At 37.6% G+C, this 10,854-nt stretch overlaps 1 protein-coding gene across 5 annotated transcripts in view; it reads left to right on the top strand.

The window, feature by feature from the left end:
* Positions 1–9,949, top strand: part of apbb2a (amyloid beta (A4) precursor protein-binding, family B, member 2a) — a 42,515-nt gene extending 32,566 nt beyond the window's left edge. For all 5 annotated transcript variants that reach the window (XM_016669568.1, XM_007548230.2, XM_007548227.2 and 2 more), the window contains 6 exons: positions 2,003–2,117; positions 4,465–4,540; positions 6,522–6,602; positions 6,718–6,833; positions 6,954–7,136; positions 8,226–9,949. In XM_016669568.1, coding sequence (XP_016525054.1) covers positions 2,003–2,117; positions 4,465–4,540; positions 6,522–6,602; positions 6,718–6,833; positions 6,954–7,136; positions 8,226–8,402 — 748 coding nt within the window. In that variant the 3' untranslated portion in view covers positions 8,403–9,949. The remainder of the gene's footprint in view (positions 1–2,002; positions 2,118–4,464; positions 4,541–6,521; positions 6,603–6,717; positions 6,834–6,953; positions 7,137–8,225) is intronic.
* Positions 9,950–10,854: the final 905 nt, after the last annotated feature.

A 10,854-nucleotide genomic window follows, 5' to 3' on the forward strand; every position in this document is an offset into this window, starting at 1 on the left:
ACTATTGCTAAAGCATTTATGAGTCAAACACATGCAGGAGGAATAGTTGGGGAGGTCCTCGTATCAAAACAGAAGACAGATCCAAGGACAAACTCTTTTGATGTTTTCGAATAAGTCGCCTACTTTCACTGTCAAACCAAATGTCACCGCGCAGCGTGGAACCGCTGGTGAGAAAAGTAAAATGTGCCAGCGTTCTGACAGCACGTAGATGGGAACAGTACACGTATAATCACGGGGATACGAGTTTATCGAGAAATCCACGGAAGAATAATTGATGAACAAGTGGTTTGTAAACCAGAAGCCTACATCAAGAGACATGGATTCTTTTATAATTGGTTTTTAAAAAAACCTTATTTTTAGTTGGTTTAGGCTTAAATTCAAGGAAATAAAAAAAAACTACTTCAAAGGGCTAAAACAAGCTTTTAAGGGATTGTGTAATGAAAATAGCAAATATCTTACAACAAAAGTTGCACAATTGAATGAAACGATAATATGCAGTATCCTTATTTTTCCCCCCTGGTAGAGATGTGGCTCAAAGTCCCTTTGTTATAAAGACTTTGACTCTTCCCCAAGTGTGAGCTATGGAGATTTTTTTTGACATCTCCTGCCATCCCCCTCACTTGGAAAACAAAAAACATCTTTCTTTTAGCAACATTTTCAGTTTTATTTTAAAATTATCACCTTGACCATTGATAAAGGTGCTTGAAGCCAGTTAATTATTTTCTTGACACCATTTCTTGATCAGTTTAAAATATATCTATGGCCCTTGAATGGCACGTTCTCTTTTCTTCCCCATTTTGCAGAGTGACGAGGAGCATCGGTGTTAGATCATATCTCTACCTCGGGGAAACAGAAAGATAAAATACTGAATAAAAAGTTGCTAGACAATCCAATCCATTTTTAAAAAGTAAAGTAAAACAAAGTCAAGGTGACATAATAGAAAAGTATATATTTTTTCAGTACGAGATTATCCTCCAGCCATCTGATATTTATTTGCTTATTTATACAATGACTTGTCTACACATTTTTTTCAGAGGTGCCAAAAACTCTGGAGGGTGCTGTATATAAATAAATTCATAAGAAAACGTGAAAATGTGCTTCCTCCTTAATAACTACCCTTAAAGATTAAATAAACAAGAAGTAATTAAATGTATGTTTGGTTGATTTATTTTTTTGTAACAATCATTTTTGACAGTATTATATTATTAAAAAGCTGTGTCCCTAAATGATGCCACATTTGCAAGAAAAATGCATTTGTTGGTTGAGCAGCAAGGTTGCTGGTTTGACTTGTGCCCGTTGAAAAACAAATCTTTTCTACCAATGTCACGCAGCTTTTGGTGAAACCAATGGGACGGTGTGGGGAAGCAACACTGAAGGCAATCTCAGTGCAGAGCAATGTTGAGATGAGATTCAGTGGATAGTGGTAATACCTGTAGATATAGTTTAGGAATAAATAGTCAAAGACACACACACTTCATATTTTTTTTTGTGCCAGATATAACTAACAGCAGAAAAGCGTTAAAGTTTTTATCAAAACATACATAAACTCAACACATATTTGTGATAACTTGAACACCCCTTTAGAAAATACTTTATTTAAGAAGCAATGAATGCTGCGTTTCATTTAACCCGCACAATTCTTCTCCTTATTATATAACAATATATGTTTTAGGTGATTGTTCTTTTCAATAGAATATTAAATAATAACTCAAAACTGTTGAGGGTGCTTGGAGAATGTAAAGTAACTCAAAATAAATGTTTATAGACGATTAATCAAAGTGTGATTAAATGTCATTTACTAAGCAAGGCCAGCTTATTGATATTAATCACTGAACAACCTTTATTAAAGAGATTTTTCTTCTTGGCCTTTTGTTGAAGAAATGTGTTTGGTTGGCCCACTGTGTAGGTGCATTTGGAAAATTGATCCTGATAATGATTTTCTGTCACATCTGCGTTAAAAATTCACCCGTGATCGTTCTTGTGTCTTCCAACCATGCTTCAGGGATTTTGCCTATGTGGCCAGAGACAAAAACACACGGGTGTTGAAGTGCCACGTGTTTCGATGTGATACTCCTGCCGCAGCCATCGCCACAAGTCTCCACGAAATCTGCTCCAAGGTAATGATCTTTACCGCTACTGCATTCACAGAGATTAGCTCATCTCACACACTGAAGTGAGTAATCCGTTTTTGAATCGGTGCATTTTATCCTGAGAGGAGAACAGTTTTTCATGGTGGTGGTTTTTATAACTGCTGTAGCCTTACACATTTACATAATGGTAAATGTGTAAGAACAAAAGCTAAAAGAGTTAAACAAGCTTTCCCTTGTGTGAGCGGCACAAAGAGATCTTTGATCGTCCACCGTCTTCATTTTCATGAAGATAACTTGTCTCTGTTCACTTACTGTGTTTACTTACTTTGATTACTGTGTTGTGCTTAAGGTTTGTTTCTAGTATGTAACCCTTTATCTACTGTGTGCAGTCTAGTTTATTCTCCTAAAACCGCTTTGTGAATAATGTGCATGTTGGTTTTGCAGTTTCTCAAAGAAAGATAGAAATGCTGCAGAAAGTAAATGTGGCTTTCTTATTAGAGATACTTTGATGTGTGACTCTGCAGCAGATATCGGCGCCATTTAACGAAACAAGAATGACATTTTACCTTTACATTGGGCTGAAAAACAAGAAGGTCTTAAACCATTTAGAATGCGCAATCAAACCATGATGATATCACAACCTTTCCAGCTGTTGCGTAGCACCTACAGATATGCGCAACCATTAAAAAGCCGTCTGCCAGTATGAGCGATCTCGCGTGAACGAAGGCCAATTTCTCATCTCACAAACAGAAAGCTGTGAATGCTACCTTAATCCTAATGCCTGTTATTAAAATCTTCTCCGAGTCATTGCTTCAGTCTGTGAAGCAATGATGATCCTTTTTACATGAGCAAACTCCGAAATGGGATTCTGTAAGACCTGCACATAAATATTATGTGAAAACAGCCAGCAATGGGTCTACAAATCATCCCAGCCCAAGACAACATTTCACCCAGGAAAACATTGTAGCTCATATGGGCGAAAGTGTGTGGTTTCATACGAGCATCTATGAAAACTAGCCCGTCCTCTGGTCAGTGCTGCCCTTGTAAAGGATGAATTTGTGGAATGACAGATGTTCCTCCTAAGAGAAATGATGACCCATTTAGAGAAAAAAATAAGTTTTTCATTCTTTTACACGCTTTTAGATTTCCAATCCCAAAGCAAAGAAAGTGTCTTTATCTCTGTGCATTACACGGTACCACAAGTCATACCCTCAAACTACCTATTTTAAACACACTGGTGGTTTTCTCTTTACTGCAGGGGACAAACTTGGTGACCTGAGTTTCGCGGCTGAGCAGCACATTGAACTGCACTCCGTTTTGTGCCTTAGAGTGAATGTGTGTCTTTTAGGCTCCCCTGTTAGCAGAGTTGCAGACAGACTGTCGACTTTGATTAATGACGCCTGCAATTTATCAAGGGTCTGTAGAGAGCGCACTGGCCCGGTGCAGAGGCCTTGCAGAATATTCAACTCTCTTTAAAGAGCGCACATCTCCAAGAAAGGGAGATGTGGCCCCAAAACCGGAAAGAGGGCAGTATCCATTTTATCTGTACGAATGAAGGAGATATATTTACGTATTTTCTTGTAGTCAGCATGAAAATAACTCAAACCATTTATATTCAGCAAGCACCAAATTACCATACTTACACTTTGAACCAACATTTCTGATTAATAAAACACAATTCAGAGAGGCACATAATTTGTATAAAACTCTAAATTTATAGGAAACTCTGCTCAAATTTGTTGAATTTGTTGCACTTTTGCACAATTGAACAAACAATCTAAGTACCCTTATGTAAATTTCTGTTCTATTTTTGTGTTTCAGCTATGATAAAAGGTTTTAAACCACCTTTAGCATTTTATATTAGCGAATAGTGATGATGGTGGCTAACATTACTAAAATCTGAATTTCCCCCTTTGTGGGAAATTAAGGCCGTTTCTTTTCTAAAACCAAAATGTTTATTTTTAGAGAATGTCTTCTTAGATTTCTGAAAAACTGAAAACCTTTTTCCAAATCTGGCATGTTCTATGCCAGATTTTTCTTAAAAAAATAATAACTTTGGCTTGGTGAGTTTTGTGACTGAAAGCTTGTATAAAACATTTTGCAGATATAAGATTGTGTCCAAGTTTTGTCTTTTGGTTTCCTGGTAGATCTTAGGGATAAAACAGAGCAACTTTGCGGTTCAACATTAGCCTTCTTGTTATCTGCTGAAAGTTTTGCCCGTCCCTACTCTCTTGGAATTCATATTCTGGTCATCATATTCTTCCATTTTTAATTTTTAATAATTTCCCCCAGGCCTTTCTTTCTTTTGTTTACTTCTGTTTTGGTTTGCTGTTTCTTACTTCATGTCCTTTTTCACATATAAATTTCTTTTCAGATTATGGCTGAAAGAAAAAGTGCTAAAGCTGCGGCTGGCAGCTCCTCTCAGAATGGCTCTGATGTGCCCCTACAAGGTAAACACACACACACACACACACACACATTTCCATTACTTCAGAGGATACTTTGATAACATTTCCAGAATAATTAGTTTCCTTAGCATTTATTTATCTGCCCTTGCTTATTTTAATCCAAAAGGCTTTAAATTATAATCATCAATCCTGAAGAAAGAGAAAATCCTAAATGTGAATGTTTGAAAAGATTTATACCCCCACAACATAAGGAATTCAACATATCACGCGCAGACTAATTTTCTTTTCATTTTCTTTGTAGTTTCCTCGTGTAAAAATATCATTTGTCAGCCATGGAAAATCTCCACATTGTAGTCTTTTGTTTTCCCATTACAGAGTTTTTCCAACATGTCTAGGCTCTTATTTTTTTGGGAAAGGATGCTCCTGTTGTCTCAGGAGCAGCAAAGAAGAATTGTGTAAACAAAGGACAGTTGTCTATAGATAGTTCTGTTCATAACCTTGTTTGCTTATTCCCACTGCTTGCTTGTCTCAGTCCTAAGTAATTATTGGAGAAAAAGAGGAAAAGGTCCAGCACAACCAATCCTCTGCGATAACCTCAGCTGGTGTGCATGTAAGCAGAGTGTTGAGGGCAAGCCACAGAGGGAATCAGAATATAAAAGAACCATAACAGCAGCTCACTTATGGAGACAGTCAACCTCATTAAAATCCAATAACAGTTCCTTTAGGGAAATGCCTGGTGCTCCACAGCTTCCACCTCGACCCCAAGATCAAATATAACCCAATGATCCCCTGCGTCTGCAAAGCTTCACATCTCTGAACTCAAAGATTTGTCATTTGTTAAAATTCAGTGAACAATATTGAGCTCATAATGGATGAACCATATCATTGCTTCTGAAGCACTGGTTCTTATAAAGCCCAACAAATAACACCTCAGTAAATACCAAACTTTACGAGATCCATCCTCTTGACAGAATGGCATTGTAGAATAGAAAACTATGCCATTAAACAATGTAGTAAACCCAGACGATGATGTCAAAAAGAAGCCTGAAGGTCTGTACACTGTCCTAACGTACAACATCAGGGTGAGGGGACTAAAATAGATGTCATCATGAAAAAATAAGTTTCTGCAAAAATACTGAAGCTCAAGACATCAGCCAGGAAATAAAACCCTGGACACAAATGGGTTTTCCAATGGACAGTGGTAAGAAGCATGCCATCAAATTAATTACAAAATGGGTTAAGAACAGCAGCAAAGTCTGCGGCCATAACAAAGACCCCATGTCAATAGAAAGGTCACCCACAAACTGTAAGCTGTAAAACCAGGATTATACAGCTAACAATGGTTAGTCTAGCAATAAAACATATTAATTATCAAATCCCAGAAATTACCTCACTCTCCTGATCTCCATTTTGCATATTCCTTAAAACGGAGTCCATCTTCCAAGCTAGTTTACGCTAAGTTTTTATTTTTTTTGAGCAACAGTTTAAATATCTGTTTTCTACAGATAATAACTTTGCCATTTATGATTCTAAAATCCTTTATTTATTGATTTTATTTATTTTTACACACCCTTTTGTTAGTTTTTGATTATTTCGGTGCTCGTATTGTTTGTCATTTTGCCGTGTCAGAAATCAACCCAGCCCTGTTGAGCGAACACTCTATTGTGTCAACGATTTGCTTCCTGGGAGTCGAAGATCTTTAACGTGGTACGCTGATTGAAGTGCAAATGGTTGCTTTGATCACTTATTTTGTGATGCAGTCATCTCTGCCCACAGGCCAAAGTATAAACAGGTGCCAGCAGAGCTTTCACACAGTCAGTCCTCCAAAATCCAGTATGCGCCTCCATCTTTTTTTATGCTCTAATCATGTCAACAGCAGAGCAAAAATATTAAAATATTCAGTGTTTGTTTATTTCTCAGCTTTAAGCCAATTATCGTGTGTGCACTCCTCTTTTGAAAAATCAGATCTTGTCCTCTGATTAGGCTTGCTGTGGATGTCTGAATGTGTGTTTTCTCTCTGTAGAGTTCCCCATGCCAAAGACTGAACTGGTGCAGAAGTTCCATGTGTTTTATCTTGGTGTGACATATGTGTCTCGCCCAATAGGTAAAGCTGGAATCACACTGAATTCCTCTCTCATCAAAAAAAAAAACAAAAAAAATAAAAAATACTTTTTAGTAGATGTGTAGTGTTTTGAGGATACCGTGTGTTTCGTCCCCAGGTATGGACATTATTAACGGGGCCATAGAAAACCTCCTGTCATCCACAGGCAAAGAAGAATGGACCCCTGTCATACTAAGCATTGCGGACACCACCGTGGCTGTCATCAAAGAGAAGGCAGGGGGGGGGTTTGTGACTAACCAGGGGTTTTAAAATAAATAAAAGATGAGAATAGGCTTATCAATTAAAAAGAGAGGCAGATTAGAGCTTTGACTCTCCTCTTTGATGGCTGCACAGGAGGAAGAGGAGGAGGTGATGGTGGAGTGCCGTGTGCGGTTTTTGTCCTTCATGGGCGTGGGACGGGACGTGCATACATTTGCCTTCATCATGGACACTGGGAACCAGCACTTCCAGTGTCACGTCTTCTGGTGTGACCCGAATGCAGGCAGCGTGTCGGAGGCGGTGCAGGCGGCTTGTGTGGTAAGTCCTGAAACTAAACGTGTTGAACTGCAGCCTTCTTCTGTGTCGTCTGTCAGAGTTCCTGACCCTTTTCCAGACTCCAATTTTGAAATATTGTATTTCATTTTGAATTTTTGACAAAAAAGGATAAATGTTGAATTTTAATTTACATGCATATTTAGAATGCTTGTAGAATCAGTGTGTTCTTAGCATTTAAAGCAATGAAGCTCCCACTTTATCACCTGAACCACAGACAACCATAATAGAAACGAAACTGCTTAAGAAAATGTCAAACAAGATTTCGATCAAGACCTCCAGCTTGTTTTATTATAAATACGATTTTGTCATCCTTGTATATCAAGATAACTGAACCTTGCACTGGCTTTGTTATAATAATATTAATAAGATCTGATTTTTTTTACTTTCTTTTATCATGATAAGAAAGCCTTAAATTTCCTTTGTACTCATTACACAGTATCTTGTACCTCAGGTTTGTTTTGTCATGATATCAGTTCTAGTCTAGTGAGATAACATAACTTTGAACTAAATTGGACTTCACAAGTTTAATTACCTCACCCTATCGAGACAATGTGAGCTTGTTTGTTTTTTGTTTGTTTTAAGTTTCCTTGTCTCATTATTATGAGATTCTTAACAGCTTCATTATCCAGTCATCTGGAAATAAGTAAAATTCTCATATCTGTTTTGTTGTGACCACATGAATCATCTCATTATCTTGAGAAATATTTTATATATATATATATTTTTTTATAATTAGTGCTGTTTCTTAAAATACTAAGGTGGTGAATCAGGTACCACTGTTCTCAGCCTCAGTATATATAAACATGATCAGTCTGAAACTTCCTCCGCTTTTTTTAAACACCTTATTTCTAGAAAATCTGATCCTTATAGTAAAAAAAAAAAAAATTGAACATGAGGAAAACTGAGCCTTTTCCCTTAAACAAACTGAATGTGGGGGCAAAAATGTTCTTCTTTACTGATAATAGACCACATGAGAAATAATTAAAAGAAAGTAAATAAGGTCTTCAGCTGAATTCTCATTAACCGCTCTTACTCACTCACACCCTCCCTCTTCCTCTTCCTCTTCCTCAGCTCCGGTACCAGAAGTGTCTGGTGGCACGGCCGCCCTCTCAGCGTGCTGGCTCTTCCTCATCTCCCTCTTCAGACTCAGTAACGCGCCGAGTGACCACCAGTGTTAAACGCAGCGTCCAGTCTCTCATAGACACTCTGAAACCCAAGAAACAGCCGTCAGAACTGCCCCAGCAATGACCGTCGCTACTCACCGCATTGCACCCCACCTCAGCCTGGATGCCACTCTCACAGCCACCACAAAAACACTTAATCAGTACCAGACATTGGAAGAGATGATGTACATACAGTATACTTACTACGACGGCGGATGCAGGAAAGAGCGCCTGATAATATAAAAAAAAAAAAAAAAAACACAACAAAAACAACAAACAAAAAAAAACTAGCCCTGTTTATGTGTGAAGGGACCGGAGAGGCCACAGAACTGTTTGAGCTTTGACGGTCAAGCGGAGCTTTGTCCGAGTGAAAACGCCTCCTGGATGTGGATATCTTCTGCTGATGGATTGCATAAACTTTCACTTGACACAGAGGATGACCCAGGTGGGAGAAAAAAATAAATAAATATCACATTTCTACTCTCAGACTGCTTATGGAGGAACTCATTGGTATTAATTATTTTCTTTTCATCTGTACTAGTCTAAACTTGTTGACTTGGATGAGCAACAGTAGCCTTCAAGGACAAGAAAAGGGCGTAGTCTTGCTGTTGTCACAAAAGATTTACATAAGAACAACAAAATGAACCAAGATCAAACAGTCGAAACCCTTCATTAGCCCTCAACTGCCCACCAAATGGTATAAAACGTGCCCCACAGACCAAAAAAGCAAAAACCATTTCATGTAGAATGAAGAGATTGTATTAATGATGTGTATGTAAATGAAAGAAAGAAATGCGAGCACAAAGTTTGTAGATAAATACTAATGGGAGATGAGAGATTGGTGAAAGAAGATGGGATTAAAGATTGGTTTGTTTTTTGCATGTTTTCTTGAAGGGGAATGATAAATATGAGTTTGGTGAGAGTATTGACGAGAAGACTTGTGAACACATACACACAAAAAAGAGAAAAGATAAAATAGAAATGCTTTCTGCATAACTCATCCTTAATTGTCCATGAATAAATTCACACTGGCACCAGAGCGTCCAGCCCCCAACCGAAAGTCTATAGCCCTGTGTGTAAGAAAAATACAAATTAAAGATTGTATTTCTTTTCTTTAGCTTGTTCAATGGATGAGTTAGGAAAACAAAGTAGTTTTTAGTGCATTTAAAGGCTTAAGATTGTACATTTTTTATATTACAGAAAAATGGTTTTAAGATTTCAAGAATGTTGAATCGCTTCTGTTTAAACTTGACAAACTGCTCAGGAAATTGTACGATTCCAAATCCAGGCTTTTATTTGGTAGATGTGAAGAATTTGTGGCCAAAATAAAAAAAAAAACAAACACCACAGCACAAAAAGTGTTTGCCGTTCTTTATATGGCACAAAAACAAATCAAATATGTGCCATACATGAAAAAATTACCTTCATTCTCCTAAACCTAAAGAAAAAGGTTCCTCTACTGTATGCCCACCATGAAAATGCACATGCAAATCCACAAGACCACAAACGTATGCAGAGAAAAAAATAAATAAATGAATTTATATGGTGCTCCTGTGGCTAGGGGCCATCACCTGCACCCAGTGTGTGCTCTGTGAATGCAGTTTTATTTAAGTAAAAAAAAAAAAAAAAAAAGACACAAAACACAATAGAGATGTGAACCCTTTCATTTCTGTTTGTCACCCATCTCTACACCATGTAAATGTAATCTGTTGTGACAATAAATGCATTACCAAAAAGAGAACAGCAAGCAGCGTCTTGACTGGCCAGTGGAGTAATTTGTTTCTGCTCTTCACCTTGTTTGTATTATAAAATCCATTATATCCCACTTAGTAAATATAAGCAGTCTGACTAGATTCTGACTGTGGCACACAAAGAAATTGAAACAGCGATTGACATTATTAGATCCAGAAACCCATTTTTGAGGGCAAACATTTGATGCCAGGTGGGATTTTGATTCAGCTTCATAATTTCCAATTTGATCTTGATGTCAGAGTTTAAACATCTGTCAAAACGGATGAGTTTACCTAAATATTTGGTGTCGTGTTTTGTCCTAGTTTTGCGTAAGTTGTTACCAGCAAACAATGTTGGTGCCTTCAACTGCTCCTGCAACATCTACGCATACCTTGCTGCATCTATATTTGAAGGATTGGTATTTAAATATATCAGGTTTTTGTCGTGCCTGTACAAATTCTTGTCCGCTGTGGAGCTGCTAAACCCAAACTAGAGACTGATTTATAATTAAGGGCAAAAGGGTTTTAAAAAGCTTTACCAAGATGACAGACAAATTGCTGGTGTTCTTGTATTAAAGTCTGCAGCTACATGGAGTAAAGAGTGACAGAGTGCTGCCCATTCCCCAAATGTTGCCTCATATTGCCAGTCAGTTTGATGGAAGACGACTTAAATTTAGCCGAGTGCTGACTGGCTACCTGACAAGACAACCCAGCTAATTAAGCAGCTAATATCAGCTGGGCTTCAATACATAAGGGTAGGCTGAAAAAAGGGAACTATTGCAAATTATGTTGATTTAGTGATTTATG

The sequence above is a fragment of the Poecilia formosa genome, unplaced genomic scaffold, assembly GCF_000485575.1.
Source record: "Poecilia formosa unplaced genomic scaffold, Poecilia_formosa-5.1.2 Scaffold26, whole genome shotgun sequence".
NCBI classification, from domain to species: domain Eukaryota; kingdom Metazoa; phylum Chordata; class Actinopteri; order Cyprinodontiformes; family Poeciliidae; genus Poecilia; species Poecilia formosa.